Source organism: Physcomitrium patens, chromosome 25 (genome assembly GCF_059467195.1).
Source record: "Physcomitrium patens ecotype Gransden chromosome 25, ASM5946719v1, whole genome shotgun sequence".
In the NCBI taxonomy this organism is placed as follows: Eukaryota; Viridiplantae; Streptophyta; class Bryopsida; order Funariales; family Funariaceae; genus Physcomitrium; species Physcomitrium patens.
The window spans coordinates 16137248-16158948 of record NC_143434.1 but is presented as its reverse complement, the minus strand read 5'-3'; the positions used below and the strand labels follow the sequence as shown (position 1 = coordinate 16158948).

At 37.2% G+C, this 21701-nt stretch overlaps 5 protein-coding genes across 6 annotated transcripts; 3 read left to right on the top strand and 2 right to left on the bottom strand.

The window, feature by feature from the left end:
- The first annotated feature begins 93 nt into the window (after positions 1 to 93).
- LOC112277406 (uncharacterized) lies at positions 94 to 1757 on the top strand. The gene is made up of 3 exons (XM_024509634.3): positions 94 to 274; positions 401 to 986; positions 1161 to 1757. The coding sequence occupies exons 2-3, from the start codon at positions 569 to 571 to the stop codon at positions 1751 to 1753; spliced, it is 1011 nt and encodes a 336-aa protein (XP_024365402.1). The 5' UTR covers positions 94 to 274; positions 401 to 568; the 3' UTR covers positions 1754 to 1757.
- Positions 1758 to 2251: 494 nt separating this feature from the next.
- LOC112277407 (uncharacterized) lies at positions 2252 to 6462 on the bottom strand. Its single transcript, XM_024509635.3, has 6 exons — positions 5209 to 6462; positions 3898 to 4040; positions 3516 to 3635; positions 3312 to 3405; positions 2915 to 3026; positions 2252 to 2617 (listed from the first exon to the last, which is right to left on the bottom strand). The coding sequence occupies exons 1-6, from the start codon at positions 5426 to 5428 to the stop codon at positions 2488 to 2490; spliced, it is 819 nt and encodes a 272-aa protein (XP_024365403.1). The 5' UTR covers positions 5429 to 6462; the 3' UTR covers positions 2252 to 2487.
- An 845-nt stretch (positions 6463 to 7307) lies between these two features.
- LOC112277408 (uncharacterized) lies at positions 7308 to 8983 on the top strand. The gene is made up of 3 exons (XM_024509636.3): positions 7308 to 7464; positions 7619 to 7786; positions 7893 to 8983. Exons 1-3 carry the CDS (start codon positions 7308 to 7310, stop codon positions 8366 to 8368), a joined length of 801 nt encoding a protein of 266 aa, XP_024365404.1. The 3' UTR covers positions 8369 to 8983.
- Positions 8984 to 12011: 3028 nt separating this feature from the next.
- Positions 12012 to 13269, bottom strand: LOC112277214 (18.1 kDa class I heat shock protein). Its single transcript, XM_024509292.3, has one exon. The coding sequence runs from the start codon at positions 12950 to 12952 to the stop codon at positions 12380 to 12382; it is 573 nt and encodes a 190-aa protein (XP_024365060.1). The 5' UTR covers positions 12953 to 13269; the 3' UTR covers positions 12012 to 12379.
- Positions 13270 to 17292: 4023 nt separating this feature from the next.
- Positions 17293 to 20055, top strand: LOC112277215 (uncharacterized). Of its 2 annotated transcripts, none has more exons than XM_024509294.3 (3): positions 17293 to 17431; positions 18590 to 18755; positions 18969 to 20055. In XM_024509294.3, exons 2-3 carry the CDS (start codon positions 18618 to 18620, stop codon positions 19401 to 19403), a joined length of 573 nt encoding a protein of 190 aa, XP_024365062.2. In that variant the 5' UTR covers positions 17293 to 17431; positions 18590 to 18617; the 3' UTR covers positions 19404 to 20055. The 2 variants fall into 2 exon arrangements, with proteins under 2 accessions (XP_024365062.2, XP_024365061.2); XM_024509293.3 differs by having other exon boundaries at positions 17327 to 17467.
- Positions 20056 to 21701: the final 1646 nt, after the last annotated feature.

The following is a 21701-nucleotide window of genomic DNA, read 5'->3' as shown; positions in this document are numbered from 1 at the left end:
TAAGTTATTGCTTTGCGAGGGGAGTTTGGGAGCTCGCAAGTTGCGATCCCTTATCCTTCAGGCATGAGTAGACAAGAGGATAAGGGTGGATGACAATATACGACAGGATCAACTACCGAATTTGGAACCCATCGCAGGGAATGTTTGTGTGGATTAGTCAGAGATATGTCCGATATCATTACGTCTTGTGACCGATTGTGAGGCACGTCAAGGAAGAGCTCGAGGAAGGGCAGCGGCAATGGTGTATATCAAGATTGGGGAATGGGGGGCGTTGGTAAGGATTCGTTTCTGTCCTTTTGATTTCAAGCATTAGGGTACGATCAGCTGTGAACTTCTTGACAGTGTACATTAGGGCACTTGACTGATGAAGATTCTCTACGCTCTGGAGCTAATTCGTCAGATCGGAATACGGCGACTGGCCGTGGAAGGCATGTCTTGAATTCGCGAGATTCATCGTTCTTACAGTAGATTAGAATGTGTGTACGTTCGCACAAGCCACAACGGTAATGCTTGCCTTTCTCGGCCTCTACACCATAATAATAGAGTTTGAGTTATTATCTGGGTGGAGATGGAAGACCGAACGGTGAGCATTAGCGAGGTAGAGGACGAGTGGAAAACTGGGCTACCTCGGAAAGGAAAGCTTCACGCGAAACGCCCCGTGTACAAAAGCTCTGAGGAGGGCCTCCTCTCGTACCGTCCAGGACATAGCCCGAACTCGATTCTCAGTCCTTGGGATGCGGAAAAAGAACATAAACTGCGCCAGAGCCTTCAGAAATCTATGGAGCGAGTTCGGAGATCAGTCTTCTACAAGAAACTAGTAGAGCAGATGCAACGCCTACAAATTTTGGAAACGTTGGTGGCTAACGCGAGAAGATCCGAGAGACTGCGTCATGATCAAACAATTGTGAATGAGTTTCTTGCTGCTGTCCAAAGTTTGGGACCCAATCCAGCTGACTATGAAACGTGCACTTTTCACTTCTCAGATGGTACGTGTGCTCTCACAATTATGGTGGTATTTTTTTCAAAATTACAACCTATGCTGTGCTTGGAATGTAGAATTTGAGAGTTCAGAGTTTTAGAAATTTACCTGGAAAGAAAGAGCAATTGCACGATACTTGAGGGCTATCATCTAATGTCCAGTATGTGGGCTGTGGATGTAGGAAGTTTGATATTAGAAACTGTGGAGTACAGAGTGAAGGAAAATCACGTCGTAGACATGAAGCCTGCACCAAGTTCACCAACTGTTGTGGAGCTCGTAGTCCTTGGTGTAGGGAGCATTCTGGACAGCGAGGTGTCTAGATGTCAAATGTCGCTTGCTCTTCTGCTGAAGAACCAGTTTGCCTGCATTGGGGATTTGTTTGTGTTTGATCCGGTGCTGTCTGCCATGGAGTATGGCTTCTTGTCAAGCCTGGGCTGCACTCCTATTCTGCGAGACGAGAAAGGAAGGAGGCGAGCATACTCTCCGACGCTGTTTTACATGCCACATTGTGGTGCTGCCCTGTACAACAATCTATTGGAAGCGAATATGGATCCATGGTGTCTCGGATGGATTTCTATTCTGGGCAACAGCTTCCGGAAATACCAAGATAGCTGGGAAGTGGTGCAAAAGCCCATGCATGCGAGGCCAGATTGCTTGTTAGGTTTACAAAAATACGTAACCGAGCATTCTGTGAATGCTGCTTTGTTCCCATGCGTGTCAGCTTTCAATGATATGAGTTGGCATCTCTTTCCAATTAAGAAATATTTTTACTGACGAATCTATTCTGTAGTTCTCTGGTCTTGTTTGGTCTCTCAACAACTGCATTTTCGATCGTTTCTCTAGCTGTGTATCTGTTAAGTTGTATTTGCAGCATGGGAAGGCACCGTGTGTACATGCTTGATTATGGAGCATGCCTTCGCTATTGGCTGGATGGTTTGTTTCACTTATCTAGGGAACTGGGCACGTACTCGGCGCTTCGAACACCTGGCCCTGTGACGATTGCAATGAAATCAATGGAAACTTGCAGCCACATTTCTTCACAGGATTAGGGCTTACCTTGGTATTGGATGACAACAGTATACCGCAGTGAAGGCCCTGCATGACAACAGGAGAGAAGGCTTTCTGCTGGGAAACTAGAAATTGTATAAAGTGGATGACTTGTTTAAACTCTTGTAGCAAAACAATACTCACAATGATCACATGTAAGATGGAAATTGTTGCATCAAGCGTCTAGATAACATACTGTGACGAAAAGCTGATGAGCACGACAAATTGGTGCAAAAGAACACAGCCATAAATTTTGAAAGTTGAACACTGTACATTACAAGCTGCACAAAGGCGATACCAAGGAAGCTCCCTTAACAGTGAGTAGTCTAATTGAAGCTGATGTCTACCTAGTGTATCAAATTAACAGCACCATTTGCACCTGATCTAACACCGGAACCGGACAGTATTAGACACCTCCTGATTCAACGATTGCAGGACTTCTACATCCTATATTTCAGGAACTAAAACTTTTCAGAAAATGGACGTAGGTCAAGCTCCTGTGTCCAGGCACTTTTGTGCTGCTTATGAACCTGCCAGTAGACCTCAGCTATGGCATCTGGGTTCATAGTCGCGTCCGGCATGTCTTGGTTCCTGTCGTTCATCGACAAAGTCCTTAACTCAGCTACTAAACCTCCAACTTAACTTTCAAATAATAAATCAACACTATTTGTCAATACATACACTGAAAATATACAGACGAAAAATATGTTTGTACAGCAGATTTAATAAAAACTCGATTTGCCGCCAAATGTGTACTCATATGTAACATGCTCATGGCTTGCATCCAGTTGCCTTGAAATCCCTTCTTGCTAGGTCACACGAGGTGGTAGTTTCACACTCACAATCTCAAATTCTCCATCTCGAAGGGTAAAGCACTCGATTACGTACCTTGGACTGCTGATTTTACCGTCGACAATTATATGTGCAGCATGAATACCTTGAGGTTGATATTCTCTGGCCAAAGACTGTGCTAGTGCTCGTAGTGCAAATTTTCCACAAGCTGCGCATGCAGCCGCAATGAAATCAGTATGCCCATCTCCGACAGATGAATATAAGTTATCAACAGAATGCGCTAACAGATATGCGAGGTTGTTAAGGATATCTATGTAGACATACCAGTGTGCGAGGCTGATATATTTTGCTACGATGTGAACGTTTAAAGGAAAGAAAGAGTACGTTTTCAGTAACAGGAAAAAAAAATCGACTACTGTAGTCATAAAATACATTGTCTACATCCCACCTCCACGAATACCTCCAAAGGAATTGAAGGAAGTCCCCAACTCACCTATTTCAGAGAAGCCTGCACCTCCTCGGATAGAAGCCGTTGCCCCTGTAAACAAAAGAGTGCCTTTCTCCCTCTCCACCATTCCTTTAATTACCTGGCCACTCCATCGCACACATATGAATGACAGTAGAAATTGCTGCATACAGAAGAGACACACCATGCTGATTGACGAAATAAAGAAAAACACAAGTGAATAGTGTTCACCTGCTGCACACAATGAAATGCTCCAAGACAAGGAACCATTACTGATCTTTCGAAAGACTCTGCAGTGATGTCAGTAAATTTGGGAGGTGGCCATGGGAAAGGGGTGTTTGGATTGTAAACCTGCACACAACACGAAGACACATTAGAAAACTGGTCTTCATAAAAGCCAAGAGAAAAATGATTAAATTATGATCTAGTCAAGGAGTTGGTAAGTTGCATATGCATTCAACTGGTATTTGTGGAACACACAATGCATGTGAGATATTCCATTGGGAAAAAACACATCGGCAAAAAAAGAAAAAAAAAAAAAAAAAAAGGGGGAGAAGGAAGTGCTTGCTAAATGGCATAAAACCAACTGTAGGGAAAATTGTATGAAGCGTACCAAGACCTCCACAGAGCCCAATGAGTTGACTGCTTCGAAAGCTTCCTTAACTGACTTAGGATCTGAGCAGTCAATACGAATCGCGCAAACCTGAGCCTCGTTCTCCTTCTCCACAATTTCTTCTGCCAACTTCATCAACTTGTCTGCAAACAGTCCTCGATCAGCAAAAACCAATTTCCAAATCTGGATTGCATTACCATATGATGCCACACTACAAAAAGAATCATTGCCAGGATTGACTTGCCACACATAGACGATGCAAAGGACATGATAATGGAGAATCTTTTTGAACGTTAGTTAGTGAATCACTGTGAACAGCTATAGACAAAGGGCAAGAGAATTAAGGGCAAGGACAAAGAACAGAACATAAGACACAATTCTCAAGCTGTCGATCTCTTCGGGAAGGGTAAATCACCTCGAATACCAGAGTAGATTATAGGTTTTCAATACCAAAAAGCACTTCGTGTACCATCAGCACACCAGGTACAAAAGTGGCAGAAATGGAACGAGTGCTCGAATTTGCTCCCGTCGTACACGATGCACTTATATGATGTGATTAGAGTTAAATCTCACGAAGCTAACCTAAAATAAATGATGATTTCCAATGCTACGGTTTGCTACTAAAGACAGTTCATGGCCTCCATCAAAGGCTTGACTCAGGATATCCCATTTCCGAGATCCGGTGTAATAAAAGTTACGTCTGCAATTTCGACTTGTCCCTACGGAATGGTGAATGGTTGAAAAACGCGTATGTTTTCTTTCTCAAAACCACGACACAATCGTAGAAGCTGGCCACGGCTTCTTGGGCTGAAACTTGAAGCGTTCCAAATGCTAATTCGAGAAGAATCAGAATGGCTTAACCAAGTCACATTCGAAAAATCCTGTTTTTTTTTTTTTTTTTTTTTTTTAAATTTTATTGCAGAGCCCAGAATGTGACGCCGTTCTCCTAATCCCAAAACGAAAACGCCCTTAAAAAATTGCAAGAGTCGAGAAGCCAAACCATATCGCTGACTCATTGTTAATGACTTCTAGGTTCCGACGTAACTTATGAGATTCGGTGTGACGCAATTCTCTTCACAAACAACTCCACAGTTTCCCTAGTTCTCAAGTTGGGATTTCTGCTCAGGAGAGTCGAATCTAATTCCCATTACAACTCAAACCCTGTACGCAGAATCGCGACGATGGAGAAAGAGATCGACAAGAAAAAATCATAGACACCGAGCATCGAACAATAAAGCGAAATTCCGAAACACGATTTTGCAGAATGGAAGCAATGCCCAACTTTCCTAGATTGTTTGCAAGAATTCGAACCTAAATCCCGGGCAAGGATAGCAACGATGTAGCGTTCGCGAGCAAACCGCCTGGCAATGGCGGCCCCGAGGCCAGGCCCTACGCCCACCACCGCCACAACGCCCTCCGACGCATTGGGCACCACTTTGTTCCACCCCAATCCTCCACCTAATCCTCCACCCAACTGCTGCCTCTCCATCTTGGACGCCCCTCCGATCATCCTCCGCTGCTTCTTCTGCATCCCCAAGCTTCCACCTCCGCACTAAACACTATCGTGAAAGGAATCTGTCCGACTCGTCGTCTTTCTCGCTCGCTCCGTGTCTACCTCTTCCCCTCCCCAGTAAGCAAGTGTTCGGTCGCCTGCAAGCGATGTGTGACGGTGATGACGCTTCACGAATCTCGTCAGCACTCTCGCTGGCTTGCGAGGAATGAGAGCGTGTACGAAAACAAATTCGTTCAGCCAGAGGAAAGTAGCACTTGGCGATAGTACAAAATCATGAGGTTCGTGAAAAGCGGCAGAAAGATCACCTCGTCATCTCACCCAACCCTGCCTTTTCACGAAGGGAGCGTCTGAGATTGAATCCTCCAGTACGGTCTCGCATCCCCTCAGTGTCCTGCCCGCGCTTTTGCCTTTCACTTTTGCCCTGCGAAAGACCTCGCACTCAGCAAAAAGCGGCACCCGCGTCACCCCCTGTTCCTCTCTCGCTCTGCCAATTTCCACAAAAGAACAGCCGGGTCGGTGAACAAATGTTCGATATCACGAGTATACGAGGCTTCAGCGTCATATCGTTGGCAGATCAAGCTGACCAATTCCACCGGTCCCTCATTTCCAACACTTCCCCATCCTGGTATTCGCATGCACGAGGGAAAGACATAGTGCCACACACCTTCGGGAAGTCCTTTGATGAGGGAAAAAATAGCGAAAATGCTCTGTAAAGTAGCTTGGCCTCGTTAGGGCGCGATCCTTTCGGGCTCGGAGGTTTGTCCTCTTGCGCCGAATATCGAACTCTTTATGTAGATTGGGTCCACGTTTGCTGACAGGAAGGGCTATTCATGGGATTCAAAGTCAAATTTTGCAAGGATTCTTTCTCCGGTGTGGAATGGGCAACCTCTGCCTTATGAACCGGAAATCATGCACATTCGATGATATTAACTGGGTAATTAGATTAACAATCGATTTCACTCCGTAACAAAGCTGAATCACCCAAGACGTCACTCCTGCATCAGCACCTCAGCTCTGGTACTCCCACCAGTACTCTTTTATCGCTCGTTCTTTCGGTTTTCGGCGTTCTTCTTCCCTGAGTGTCTTAACATCCCCACTCACAGCTGACTCACTCACAGAGTAACTACTGATTATCCAAAGTCACGAGCACACATATGAACTAAGTCGTCACATGATGGCATTTATTTACTGCCTCTTGCCATCATCGAAGTTTAAATTGGGGTGCAGTACCTTGATTATCGATGTGCGGACGAAGAAGTAGGCATGAGCTGCGTGAGGAGGTGGGAAGATTTGACGAGGGAAGTGAGCTTAGTACCTCGTGACACTGTCAAGCTGCCTTGTGCGAACACATCTTAAAGTCGAATGTGTCCTTGTGAGGGGCAACCATTCATAGCACTGCCTGTGTCACACATGTAGCGGGCTTTCTCCTTCAAACGCGATTCAAACATTGGCTTGGGGTGATGTTTCCGGCAGGTAACACGTTGCCATCGCACAATTCATCAATGCCTGTGAGTACTTGAGGCATTTAACCGTGCCAAGGACCAACAGAACACCGCCGTCTACATAGTCCAATCGCCACAGCCACCAGCCGTCACAAACTAGGGATCGATTGAGTGTTTGATTTGTGCAGCATTTGGGGTATCTTCTCTAGTCTACGTCATTGCCCACCTTCTACCTTTTAAGCGTTCTGGTTTCTTTCAGAACATAGTAATTGTTGTGTAGCTTCAGTACTTGGCATCCGGATCACAATTGCCGGTTCTGTTGAATTGTGTTGAATGGTGATCATGACAATGTGCTGGTATGCAATGTTTTGAGATAGTCGATGTAATTTAGGTTGGAGGAAGTGGGAATTAACTGATGTAAAACCACTTCCCTTGCGAACTCGTGAGATTTGTGAATGCGGCTGAAGATGATGGAGCCTTGTGAGAGCGGTGCGAGACCAATTGAGGAGTTAGCATTTCTGTTGCTTCCAGCTCCCAAAGTGGACAACGATCTGCTGCAGCAGTGTGCTAATCTGTACAGCAACCACTACGGCATCTGGGGCCCCAATGCAGGTGCATCATCATGCTCAATTTCCGACTTCGGTTCTTTCTCGCCAATAGGATTCCCAGTGGTGAAGTAGAAGAATTTACCAAGGACTCACGTGTTTACACGACCATTGTTTAATCGTCACTGCGGTGAATTTCTCGAAGAATGTGATGATTGCAGGTGATGAGGCCAAGCCAGGCAGTCGAGTGAAGATCTCAGCGGAGAAGCTGAGGAGCCAGGGCCTCTACGACGTGAAGCGGTGCTTTGTTGTGGCAGCGATCCATCCTGCCACAAACCAAGTGATTGGGAATGCCTTCTGCACGAGGTTCTACTTCGCCCCTGGCAAAGGTGACGATCATCTCTCACGAGCTCTCGTGCGCTTACTTCATAAATGCGCCTTCCTTCTCCTGCTCCCGGGGGTGAATCATTCTGAATCTTGTTGCGGCAAGTGTAGGGGATGTGATGTGGATCACACAACTTGTTGTACATAAGGACTGGCGAGGCATCGGAGTTGGACGGCGGCTATGTCGATTGGCATGGGATGGTGAGAACACATTTGCTTGCGGCATTGTGAGTCCGCACCCATTCGCTGTTCGTTGCTTAGAACGCATGGCTGGAGTGCCATGCGACCTTGCCATGACTAAAATTCATGGCCTCGCCATCGCCACGGCTTCTGGGATTGACTTAGTCACCAAGTCTCGCCTGGTTGTGAACAAAAGCACCTCTGTGTTACAAAGTAGTTTCTTCGTGGACCGCGCTGAGATTGCTACATTCCCTGAAAACTGGCAGCTGGGGAAATTGCAAGATGGGGAAGAATACTTCGCACTCTGCTTTCCGGCCTTCAAACTGGATCAACAACCCAGACAAGCGAGAAGACTCTTCCCTTGGCTGAGTTGTTGCTTCAGCTTTGGCAAGCACATGCAGCAGTAATTGTTTTTTCATGGCCATCACACACACATACACACAAAAACACTGACCAAAAAAGCGTTTCAGTTAAGAAGTGGGAGATTCAGAAGGTGCCGGAGATTCCAAGACGAGGTGCTTCAATCAGTCGAAGCACTTAACGACATACTCCAACGATGTGAAAGGACAAAAACCATGCCAAGGAAACTCTATTTTCGACAAAATTACCCATTGAAGTGTAGATCTGTTTTGTACAGCGACATGAGAAGCAAGCATTCCGAGATCATCAACACAAAGGCTACGCGCATCACAAAGCTGTAAACGGGTTTTAGATTGCAACTCTACTCACCAATAAATTGTGCACAGGTTCGAAAAAAACTAAATTAAGCAGGATTGGAACAAGTTGCTGGAAAATAGTGTTACGTCGGAAGCTGTAAAATAATATCCCTCAACTAGTAGCAGTGTTTGAAACCGCTGCCAGTTCCAACTGTTATCACCCTTCAAGAGACAAAACAACATAAAAACAAAACAAAACATAACAACCCACATAAAAATAGAAATCCTACTCCAAGAACCTACCAACGATAACCAAGATTACACAATTGCAAATGAAATTACAAGCTGCAATTTTTCAGAGCCTCAACGCCGTGAAATGAAGCCCTAATTTTCCGAGCTCGGCTTGTAGCCACTTTCGGTGTTCGCTAGTTATGGACCCGAAGAGGTTTTTCCTGAAACGTTGCTGTAGGAATCTGACGTTCACTAATTTAGGATTTTCTTGCTCTTTAACATCCTCAGAGATGACTGTGAAGATTTATATGGTTTTGCTCATTATGATTAGGTTCAACTTAGTTAAGCATTTTTTTTTTTTTTTTTTTTTTTTTGTGAATAATAGTTCATTGAGATTTGATTTTTTAATATTGTACATTAAAATATTTATTCTATTTTGTAGAACAAAACTTTGTAGGACACTAATAATATTTTATTGGAATTTTTTCCCAAGTTGTTTTGATTATTTGTATATGAGTGGCATAGGTTGTTTGTAGGTTTATAGTAATTTTTTAGAAAAAATAAAAATATAGAAAAAAGGCATTTTTGCAAGTTTTTTAAATTAAAAATTCTTTTACGATTGAGGAAGAATTAAGTTTGAATTGTGCATTTAAGTTTATGAAGGAGAGCCTAGCATATGGCTCAAGACCTCCCTCTATGTTGTTATTGTATTAAGATATCAACCAATTCTTAAAATTAATGAATTCTCACTAGTTTTTCTATAATTTTTGTAGCTCTTTAAGTAATATTTTGTTTGTTTGTTTGATTTTTAAATAGATTTTTTTTATTTTTTTTATTTTGTTGTTGTTGTTGTTGTGTGCTCATACATTTCAAAACAAAACTAACTTATAAAATTAAAATTCTTACAAAAATATTTATTGATGTTGTTTAGTCTTATATTCCAAGTCTAATAAAAATATTTGAACAATTAGTTGTCTTTGTCTAATTGTCAATTTTTACTAAAACTTATTAACTGATTAATCTTAACATCTTCTAACATCACTTATATTTTATCTTGATTTAATTAGTTTATTTGTAGAGATTATATGAAATATTTCATCTTACAAATATTTAAATTGTTTTCAAAATCTCACAAGTATTCATCTTAAGTATCAATCTAACTAGTTTTTTGGTTCATTTTGTACAATCCTAATTTGAATTTTTCCTCAAAGTTAAGTGTACTATCTATTTAACTATTTAACTTATCTTGACCAAATTATGGCACTATTAAGATGATGGGAGTTTTTCTATTATAAAACATATCCAAGAACATTTGCTTGCTTAATCTATTAAATTATAAGATATAGAGAAAACTCAAATAACTTGAATATGTAATATTTACATATTGTGGATCTTCATCAAATTGATAACATAATAATAGCTTGGATTTACTATTATTTATCTCTTTACTAAAAAATTATAATATATCATAACTATATATCTAAGATAAGCAACATCAATTGTATATAAATTAGCCACAAGGTGAAGACACTAGAGATCCAAAAAATAATTTTTAAAAAACTTGTTTTTTCTTTCAAAAAAATAAATGAGATAGAAAAGATTTATATTATACAATATCTATGAAATACATATAATTCATTCTGTTGTTTAATCTTTTTAATAAGCCAAGCATTGTACATATCTTCTTTGTATCCAAAATAAAAAATAAAATAAAATAAAAAAATAAAATTATTGCTTTATATTATACAATATCTATGAAATACAATAAAAATATATATATACATAATAAATTCTAAAATCAAATGAATATTCTTTCAAATGATTTAAAATAAAAATATATTTGATAAAATTATTTTATTTTATTAAGATAATAATAATAAATAATAATAATAATAATAATAATTACATCTTTAAATATGAATATGAGGCTAATGATTTAAATTTTTTATAATATTTTTTCAATATCCTTAGAGCATTAAATGTATGGTTTTATTTTGCTATATAAATTAGTAACCTAAAACCAAATTGATAATCTTAATTGATAAATTTAATGTATTATACTTGTGTGATTATTTATATTATAAAATTAATCTTTATAGAAAAAAAATGCACTACATTAGATATATATTATGGGTAATATTTTTTTACCAAGAAGAAATAGTTACCTTATATGAGTGGTAGTAAATGGAGAAAGTTTTTATTGAAATCATTCTATAAAAAATATATATATAATGCTTAAATTCTATATGTGGTAATTTCAAATTTGTAGATACTGACACGATTAGTAGAACAATTTACTGGATAAATATGTATTTTCTGTTTACCAATTGGAATTAGTTCATACATAGATAACATTTTTACTGATAGTTTTTAAATTTTTTTCTGAGAATCTGTGTAGTAACTACGATATTATTTAGTTATTCAGATATGATTCACCAGAATTTATATTATTTATTATTTATTCATATATATATATATATATATAAGGTAGAATTTCATAAAATGCAATAGTATTTAGAAATATATGAATGTAACATATGAGATCAAAAGACAATTTTTTATTTAAAATATATCAGTAAACGAAAAAGTTTAATAGCCAAAAAAAGTGTATTTCTTATATTTTACAGCTAGTAAGACTTTTTGATAACTTAGAATATTTACTCAGTCATCTTGTAATATTTTTTTACAAAGAACCTTATTTTTTGTTACTGATTTTTGTTTATTTTGTACCATTCAGAGAATCAAAAAAGTTATTTCAGAATTCCCGGTATAATTTTCTTATAAAACCTATGTACAAAAAAATATTCAAATATTTTTAAAGAAGTGTCTAAAAAACGGTATTCTGGAGAACTCCCGAAACATACTGGAAATGATCGGACAAGGTATTAAAGAGTACCCTAGATTCTAAATATTGTTAAAATTAAGCTGAATGAATTATAGTTGAGTTACCAGTCTTTTTCGTTGTTTCTACACATTTTTTTTTTTAATGTTTATCATTCATTTCTTATAGAGATAAAGTATTGTGATAGTTGTATATATATAATGACAACAAAAACAACAACAACAATAATAATAACAATAGCTACAAAATTTGTAATTTATAGTAAGAATAAAGATAGTAATAAAAAAAAAAACAAAAAAGTGGTGCTTGTTATACACACGATTCATTCATGAATTGCTAGTATTTCAATTCATACTCAAAAGTATGTAATTTTTCAATTTCGTTACAAAAAACTAGAAACATGTACAAACAAAACAACAGCGGAATCTATATACAAAAAAATTAAAAAATAAAAAGACAAGAAAAAAGAAAATAAATCAATTTGGCTATGAACAACAACTAGTACAAGAGGCACGGAATCCTTCAACTAAAAAGCTCAAAACTTTATACTCCGTGAAGTTTAACTCTGTACAATACAGTGCAAAATATTACAACTGCAACGGAACCATGTAGTTAGACGCGCGTTGGCGTCCTCAGCGTTGGATGTGCGTTAGCGTCAGAGGTGGCGCTAGAGCCGCAGCCGCGAGTCGTCACTTGCGGTGTCCAAAGGGGAAGAATTTCTTTAGCGCCGACACGGGAATCAGCTCGCGGTGCTGCTTCGGCCCCTCCTCGCCCGCATCCCCGACCTGGATTTGGCGCACCCGAGACTTGGATTGCTGCGCCTGGAGCTTGGGCATGGTGACTGTCAGCACGCCATTGTCCACCGAGGCAGTGATTTGGTCGAGATTTGCATTCTCGGGAAGCGCGAGCTGGCGCAAGTAACGCGCGTCGCCGCGCTCCAGGACGTGCCACTCATCCGTCTGCCGCTCCTCCTCCTTGCGCCGCTCCCCGTTGATGCGCAGCACACGCTGGGTGTCGTCTACCTCCACCTTGATCTCGTTCTTGCTTAGGCCTGGCACGTCTGCCTTGATTACATGCTCTGTCGCCGTTTCTTTCCAATCCACGCTGGTGCTCGTCACTCCTTGTAAGCTGCGCGCTAGTGACAGCCCTGGATGGTTGTAGATGCTGTCTATCAATGCGTCCGTGGTCTCGAACGGATCCCATGGGTTGCTGTCCCACGACCCCACGCCGCGCTCACGGCCCCAGAATGGTGTCAACGCCATGTCTTGAGCTCTCTCTTTCTCTCCCCCCTATCTCACAGTTCACAGGTTCGATCACCGAACTAATTCGTTTCCCCTAGACTCACCTACACCCTCGGTTGCACAATCGTAATGACTACAGTGTTTAACAGCGAACAAGGTCCTGATTTATACTACAAGCACGAGTGCACTTACGTCAGTAGTCGACGATGATCGCCAAAATTTCAATGTTCTGTTGCAGCGAGTGGGTCGTGCTTATACTCCAGAGCAGATGCATGGAGAGACTGCCGCCGTCGGTGGTCTGGAATGTTCTGGATCGTGATTGAATTTCAGAAAGAAAAGTTCATCTCTGTTTGGGATGAAGAGATCCCGGAGTTCCCCCGACGCTGGATGGTTCAGAATTCCCGCTAAACCCCAGGGAGCGTCTAGAACACGCCACGGGTGGGATCCTAGAATCGTCTAGAACATGCTCCGTCCCCCGCTGAATCAGCTTCGATTCATCCAAACCTGTTTCTAAACGTTCAGAAAACGGCCACAATTGTGTGCAAAATTTTCTTACTATTTCTTGCGATTGGCATCATGATCACTGGCAGTCCAAAGTTACGATTCCAAACAGAAAATTATTCACAAATTTGTGATTAATATGTGGTTTGAAATATTTGCATCAATTAAAACTTGACAAAAGAAAAAATGGGCAATTCAAGAATTAATAAAAACCTTGTGATGTTCAAATTACAATATTCAATTGTTTCTGAAATGTATTAAGATCCAAGGTATTGTGTGTGTGTATATATATATATATATATATATATATATGGCGTTGTAAAATTAAAAACTCCACATTACTAGATGTAAAAGGCTAAAAATTAAAAATATGATAAATTATTTGTTGAGAATTTTAAAAAATGCATTCCATAATTGTTACATTATTCTCAAACAATGTGATTTTATTTTTACTTGATTTTTTAAAAAAACTACTTGTGAATATTTTCATGATATGCCATATGGCCACTGTAGACTTCAGAAAGCTTGGACTTGCAACATGCAGCTTAAACATATTATAGTTATTTTTTTATATTTTACTTAACAATTTGTCTAGAAGCAGCACTTTTACTTCACCCTACCAATATTCTATCATTGGTAATCTGTAAAGTATTCTTTTGATATATTATTTTCTATTGCAAGTAGAATATGAATTATCCTGTTTGTCAGTCTTGTGTGCTTTATAAATATTTATACATACATACATACACACATACATAAATGTATACATATCAAAGAATGATCTATAAGTAAAATAATTTAGAAGGAAGTTTAATATATATTAATTTTGAACTTTAACACAAATTTTAAAAGAATACAATGAATTTTGTTATTATACCATACAAAATGCACCTTTTCCATTACTTATTCATTTCTCTTAAGCATCAACTATAAATGCTTTATGGTGAATTTTACATGGCATTAACATATTTTCCATGAACAAGTGAGAGAAAGTTAATTTTAATATTTGATATAGTTTTCTTACTATAAATAGTATCATATATAATATGTAGAGGACATGAATTTTTATAAAACTATACCTTATGTATACATGGTATTGTTAATGCCATCACAATTTTTTTTCCACCACATCTCATATTTTTTTGGCTACTACCACCACAATCTACCATCCACTTAGCAAAAATTTTGTTTTGTTTTGTTTTAATCATTTTTAAAAATATTTCTAACATATATATATATATATATATATATATATATATTCATAAATATTTTAAATTATTTAGAAAGTAAATGAATTCTATTAAAACATAATTCAAAAGTTAATAAGAATAAGTTGTGGTCGTAGTTGCAAAAACTATAGAGTCATTAGGAACATCCTATATACATGTACATATATGTTTTATTTATTTATTATCATTTAAGTATTAGCTACGTAGTTTAATGATTTTAGTTCAAAAATTCTTTCTAACAATTTTTTAATACTTATCAAAGTTTTTTTGTGCCTATAGAATATGTATATATATATATATATATATATATATATATATAATAAAATTGTGTTTATATTATTGGTTCACAATAACTTCTTAATATGTTTATTATTGAACAATATTAATATTTATTTAATTTTTTGAAGAATTCTAAAAATATTTTTATTTTTATTTTTTTACAAATACATTATGCAATACATAATATCTAATAAATTATATAAGATTAAATTTTATCCTTATTAATAAATATTCCAACAGTACCATTTAAAATTAAAACATACACATCATTATCAATGTTGTACAAATTCCATGTCTAATTTAGTATAAAATTAAAAAATAAATTTTAACATTTTTATAGTTTGACTTATTGATAATATTTTATCAAATTTTAATAAAAAAAGAAAAAAAAAAAACTGTAATCACAAATTTAACCACTTTTTAGTACATTAAAACTTAATCCTTCTTATTATATAACATATCAAAAATAAATAATTAGAAAAAAATTATATTAATATTATTTCAAATAAAATATTAAATACTAAATAGGTTTAAATTATTTCTTTCAACAACAATCTATAATTCTTAGAAGAACTAAAAAAATGATTAGAAGAATTTATAAATTAAAAACTATTGTATAAGAACTCTTTGTTGTTAACTATTTCAACTATAATAATTGTTGTGTGAGAATTATATTAGATTATAGATTTGATTTAGTTAAAATTAGTCTGTTTCTCTTTTATACAAATTAATTGTGAGTCATTAGAAATAGAGATCTTGGATTGTTTTTTGTGGAAACAAACTATTTTTGTAGAGACTGTTTTTTCTTGGTTTAGAAATTTTTGTAATTTTTTTGTCTTTACAAAGAAGTCTTTGATTGTGGTCTATTGGATTTGAAAGAATAAACTTATATTCGAATTCAAAGTATAGAGTGATCTCCATACTAGAACTCTACTTTGGCAAGGTCTTTTTGAATATGAACAACCTACCTTTAAATTTCTAAAGAAGAAAGTAGATAAATATATAGAATACAAAGCCCTTTTTCTCAAGAGATGGGATAAATCTTAGATGGCTAAAGATATGTTAGGTTCTAGAAAACAAAAGGTAATTAAATAGAACTTTAAAATATAATCACAAAATGGTGCATGATGATACATGCCAGTGCAATAATTTTAGAAGCAACTTCACTTATTTTATGCAATACTCTCGTATAATGCAATACCCCAGCACCAATTTAGTGGAAGTTTTTAGTTAAGTACTTTTAGTGTTTTTAAACATTATACCAAAATAGATTGACCATGTAATAATACTAAAAAAACCATAACTAACAAAACATAGAATATTTTAGAAATGAATTGGACACTATCGAATCAATATATTTAAAAAGTAAGAAACAACAAACATTCAAAAAATTTATTGAATTTTTTTCCTTCCACCACAAAACACTCAATCCTTTTCCCAAAAAAGAAAGAAAAGACTAGTGTAATAAAAGTTACAAGTCGTTGCAAATCCGAAAGTGAAAAGTTCATTTAGTTCTTCTCCCACTGTTACATCTGATATCCGATTCATTCAAAAAAGCCCTCTCTGACAACTGGTACTTGGCTCATAAAATCAATTTTATTGCAGAAATCACCATGATCGTAATACAACAGATCATTGCCTAACAATCTTATACCCAATCAATGCCCTAAAAAAAAGCATTGATCAGCAAGCACACCAAAAACGTGACAAAAAACCAACAAAACGGAGCAACTCCATGAGAGAGAGAGAGGCAGCAAGATAAAGCCAAAGGAGCATGATATTTTCCAGCCTGGGAATCACATTTTGTACACAGAATGATACAAATGAACAAAAGCTGCAGAAGAAGCTTGTGGCATGTGAGCTACCAGGCAGAGACCTTGCACAACTATAGAGTTTTCATGGGCGTAGAGTTTACGCACTAAGACCTTGCACAACTGTAGTTTCCATGGGCAAAGACAGCGTGGCATTCTGTTTGGTTGTTGCAGTTGTTGTTACATTTGTGGCTGGTTTGTGGTCCCTCCGACATAGCTATGCATGAAAACTGCAATCCGATGCTAATCATGCACAAGCAGCAAAGCTACAAACCTGAGCACCATGAGCTCCAATGTTGCTTTTTGCACGCTTCTGATGCCTCGCACTCTTAGCGGCACCATGCGTGCTGGTCACTGCGGGTGCTCGCTTGATGGCTAGATTTCGTTTGCTAGTGAGAATTCGGTCACTGTGTGTCGCTCTGCCGAAGCCGGGCTTAGCATTTTACTTGACGGTATGGTCGTTGCAGCGCTTGTTGCGTGGAATTGAACTTCGTTTGCCCTTCAGTGCTCATGTTTTGTGGTTTGTGCGTAAAGTGGAGATGTGTATTTCTGCTCGGTGGGTTTTTGCGGCGTTGGGTGCGTGGGAGGGAGCTGGATCTGTCCATTGCATCTACCAGTAGCCGGTCTTCGGGGAAAACAAGAATTGGATGCCGAATGCTGTGACGCAACGACCACACCAGGTGTATTCTCAGGGTGGCCCATCAGTCTCAGTAGCGGTCAGTTTTCTCTCTCTTGTACGCATCGTCGATCAGTGACGGTTGTTGATGAGGTGCTTCGTCGTCCGGCATGCTCACCAGACTCACTATATTGGCTTCGCAATGGGTAGTCGGTGATCGGCGGTAATGTTGTATTCTCTGCGAGATCCTTATTTTTATTTTATTTTTAGAGCCGCTCAAATCCTTCATCGAAACCATTAAAGTTAGTTATATTTAAATCTCGTTATTGGCCATCGGTTTGAAATTCCTGCACTCAGATTCCTATCCTATCATGAGTTTATTCAATTGTAGCAAGCGATATATACATCTACGTAGATGCTTTTTATCAGTTTAAGGGCGAGAGGGCTAGAGATTCCGGATCACCACGTCACTGCATTACTTTGAGCTGATGAACTGGAATCAAGGCCTTCTGATTAGATTGGACCCACGTAGCTCCTGTGATGCTTACCCCTATAACGCTGAAGAGGGAAGACAAATGAAAGGAATGGCAAAGCAGAAAAAGTTATTGATTAGAGATTTGTTGATCGCACCGAAGGGATCTTGTGGAATGTGCGCAGCTGATGAAGTCAGTGTTCTCTGAATTCGAATTCAACGCATAGAATTGATGCACACGTTTGTACGCTTTCAGAGGATGGAGATGGGCAATGCTCACGGTCAAGAGTACTGTTCGAGATCCAGCGTTTGATCTGAATTGTATTGTGCGGCCGTAGTTACTGTTCTCCAAGCATCACTTACTGTCCACGACATGAATAAAAGAATTTTCATTCTCACTCTGGAATCGAGTTGCTCGTTGCAATGGGGTGACAGCAAATTTTCAGTTGGAGACGATGCTGTTGCCGTTCTTCAATTTTCTACGATAATCGGATGAATCTCAGAGCCAATTACTTAAAATTGCAATTTTAGTGTCGAACTTGGGTCCACCAAGTTAAGGATCAAGCTTTACTGAGGCTGGGCAACAAAACCATTAGCACGATGTGATTTTCGTTTTTACCAATTTATAAGTCTTTGAAAGGCTTTAGATGATAGTGCGAAGGTCTTAGAATCTATATGCACATGGTACAGCTTCAGCTTTTTCCATTTCTTCAGAGAATGGAATTGTAATCGTTACGCATTCTCTTGCAGGTTTCATGCGGAAACTTGAGTGTGGAACATGGGCTGTGAGAACGTTACCTTCAATGAGCCCACGAATAAGAGATCTCAATCTCTAGAAATTCACGCAAAGACGACACTCCGCATCAATCAAGAGCGTAACGTCTGCATGTTCACTCCTTACGCCAACTACGAAGAGGTAGTGTTCTTGGTGGCCGCCGTCTTGACATTGCTCCAACAGTTGGCTTGTTGGTACTTTCGATGATGGGAAACAGATCCCCATGGTGAAGGATTTGAGGGGATTTTAGACGAAGAACGTGTTATTAACAGATAGGAACGCTATCTGTGGGCCAGGTTTTGAAGTTATTTCCAAGTTCTAACAACAACAAGGGCCGGTTGTGCACATCCACAGGTCAATGATGGAGCCCTGCTCCTCGAACAAGATGAGCGGAGCTGCTTTGCATATAGAGAATCCAAGTTCCCGTCGTGCAGCTCTCTCGACGGGCATGTACCCCTCGTCGAATCTCGCAAGCCTAGCGAGAGAGCTTCTAGTCTTGACCATGTCGAGTTCGTTCTCCCACACGACGATGGGTACATACACGCTGCACCGGAACGCCCAAACATGAGGAAACCATTTTGGAAGAATCTATGGTTCTGGCAGCCCAACAAGAAAAGTGGCTCATGTTTGAGAGCTACCTCGCATCACACTGATCGCAAGCACGGATCCCATTTTCAAAAGCAGATTAGAACCAAGTGGGAGGCTGTAGGACCGCTGCACACAACTTGTGCTGTCGGTGACTGTGCCAGACGACCCATCCAGCAACATGAAAAACGAATGTTCGATTAGATTCTTACTGCAAATCTGAAGACAATGGGCGCCCTTCCAAGCCCTTGAACCGATGCCGCAGCGCTCCTGCCGGCCCACTCTACATTCCTTGAGGTTTCATTCTCCTCATCCTCAACATCCAGTAGCTCATACCCCGCCGAGGGCTGTTGCATTGTGCAACATCATCTTTCGATTTTTGCATCATATGTGGCTTTAGAACAACACCCTCAACTCTTCGTCATAAGGAGTGAGTCATCGTCGTGTCTAAACTTGCTTGATTTGTCAGGGTTAGTAGGTTCTATCGCTGAGTTAGCAGGTTTGATCAGTTGTGCGAGGTTATCAGTTGCAGTGAGTTTGTGAGTCATGGTCAACCTTTTCTTTGCCTCTCGGCAGAATCAGAAAGATCATTCAAAGCAGAATGTGTGCAAAGCCCCGTTACAGTGCATCGGTTAAATTCATGGATTCTAGGTAGTTATCCCCAACCATAAATTAGAAGCAATCCAAGCGATTTTGTTGAAGAGAACAGGCATTAGTGTTACTATTCTTCTACTTTGTGTGCTGCATGTGTTTCTTTTTTCTTTCTACTTCATCGACTATTTGGTAATGTTTCATCTTAAAGTGTGACAGGATTGCCATGTTTTGCATTAATCAAAAAAAGAACATTTCTTAGTCACTATATGTTTTTCTTTTATACATAATTATTTGAGGTATAATAACTAGTCCATAATATATTTGTTAATATTAAATTACTTTAATGAGTTTAATTACTGTCATTAAATAAAATGATGTATTTTGATTCACATAGCTTCATACTATATATAACTTAGTTGGATCTGAAATGATTGTAAAGTCAATTTAATTTCCAGTAAATTTAATTTTTATGATTTAATATGATTAGTTTTTTTGGATATTTGGTAATACCTAATGCATTATGGAAAATTTTCTTTGTTGATAAATCTTCTATAGTTGTAGCAACAATGTTTTGGCACTAACTAAATATAAAACATATTTATAATTTTTTTTTTTTTTTTTTTTTTTTTTTTTTTTCCAATAAGAAGAATTTCTTGTATAATCCTATAAATTGAAATAACATTTATAGTATTGTATTTTTTTATTTATTTAAAGGTGACGATAAGCTTTATTAATTATCTATAGCCTTAAAATAGAGCTTGATTATAAACCTAATTTCTTTCAATGCTATTTAATTTTTCAAATGTTTATTGAAAAACAAACACAAACCACACATACGTAGAGAAATGAATACAAAATAAAGTTTCTTATAATGAGATTTTTAAATATATATATATATATATATATATATATATATATATTGTGGTTCTATTAAACTAATTATTATAGCTAAAAGTCTTATTAAAGAGAGTCTAAAGAATATTCTAAAATATCTACCAAACAAAGCATATATTATATTGTTGGAAAATTGCTTCTACTCTTCTTGTCAAAAGAAGGCTAAAAAAGTAGTGTCCATGTATATCTCTTGGTTTCAAAACTTCCATAGAGATAATCTTTAATAGCTAGTAAGTCCATCATACTTAGTATATATTATATTCAAAAAATATAAGCTATAAGTATAATAACAAAATCTACTTTGATTTTAATTTTTTATGAATTAATATAAATAGGCATTAGTATATTTAATAGTACATGTTAATAGATATTCTTTTATTAAGTACATTTTACTTTCAACAAGTTTAAACATAACTTGAACTTTGGAGCTATTATTGATTATATATATATATATATATATATATATATATTAATAGTGCATTTACTTATGTATCTATCTTTTCTAAGTAGTTTCTATTATCAAAAATAATATTCTAAATATAACCATATTTTATTATCTATGTATTTTATTCCAAAATTCTATACATGATTGATTATAAAATATATGATATTTTAAATATTATAAAGTAATATAATCTAATCTTGTACCAAATCAAACTTTCTAATAAATCTTTATAATATTATTTCTTTTTTATATATTTTTATAATAGTCATAGTTTTATTTTAATATCAAAAATATATTAATAGATTATAATGTAAACTTTTAGCTTATAGATTTATCAACCATTGTATAATATAATTTATTATCAACCTTTTCTTATCTAATTTTTTAATAATATTTTTAATACAATTTTATTTTATTAGTAATTTTAATATTTTATATAATATTTTGAAATATTTTATAATAAAAATTATATTAATTTATCTAAATATATTTTAGAGTATTTTTTTTTTTTTTTTTTTAGTTTTTAATTTTAGTTTGTATTACTTATTTTAATTACCTAATTTTGTATA

Bases quoted from the DNA above. Each gene is read 5' to 3' on its own strand.
- LOC112277406 (XM_024509634.3), top strand. From the start codon at position 569: ATGGAAGACCGAACGGTGAGCATTAGCGAGGTAGAGGACGAGTGGAAA. The intron at 987-1,160 runs GTACGTGTGCTC...CTGTGGATGTAG, and splicing joins CACTTTTCACTTCTCAGATG to GAAGTTTGATATTAGAAACT.
- LOC112277407 (XM_024509635.3), bottom strand. From the start codon at position 5,428: ATGCAGAAGAAGCAGCGGAGGATGATCGGAGGGGCGTCCAAGATGGAG. The intron at 3,636-3,897 runs GTACGCTTCATA...TGTTGTGTGCAG, and splicing joins TGGGCTCTGTGGAGGTCTTG to GTTTACAATCCAAACACCCC. The intron at 2,618-2,914 runs GTACGTAATCGA...GATGAACGACAG, and splicing joins GGTAAAATCAGCAGTCCAAG to GAACCAAGACATGCCGGACG.
- LOC112277408 (XM_024509636.3), top strand. From the start codon at position 7,308: ATGCGGCTGAAGATGATGGAGCCTTGTGAGAGCGGTGCGAGACCAATT. The intron at 7,465-7,618 runs GTGCATCATCAT...TGATGATTGCAG, and splicing joins CATCTGGGGCCCCAATGCAG to GTGATGAGGCCAAGCCAGGC. The intron at 7,787-7,892 runs GTGACGATCATC...CGGCAAGTGTAG, and splicing joins CTACTTCGCCCCTGGCAAAG to GGGATGTGATGTGGATCACA.
- LOC112277214 (XM_024509292.3), bottom strand. From the start codon at position 12,952: ATGGCGTTGACACCATTCTGGGGCCGTGAGCGCGGCGTGGGGTCGTGG.
- LOC112277215 (XM_024509294.3), top strand. From the start codon at position 18,618: ATGGGCTGTGAGAACGTTACCTTCAATGAGCCCACGAATAAGAGATCT. The intron at 18,756-18,968 runs GTAGTGTTCTTG...GCACATCCACAG, and splicing joins CTTACGCCAACTACGAAGAG to GTCAATGATGGAGCCCTGCT.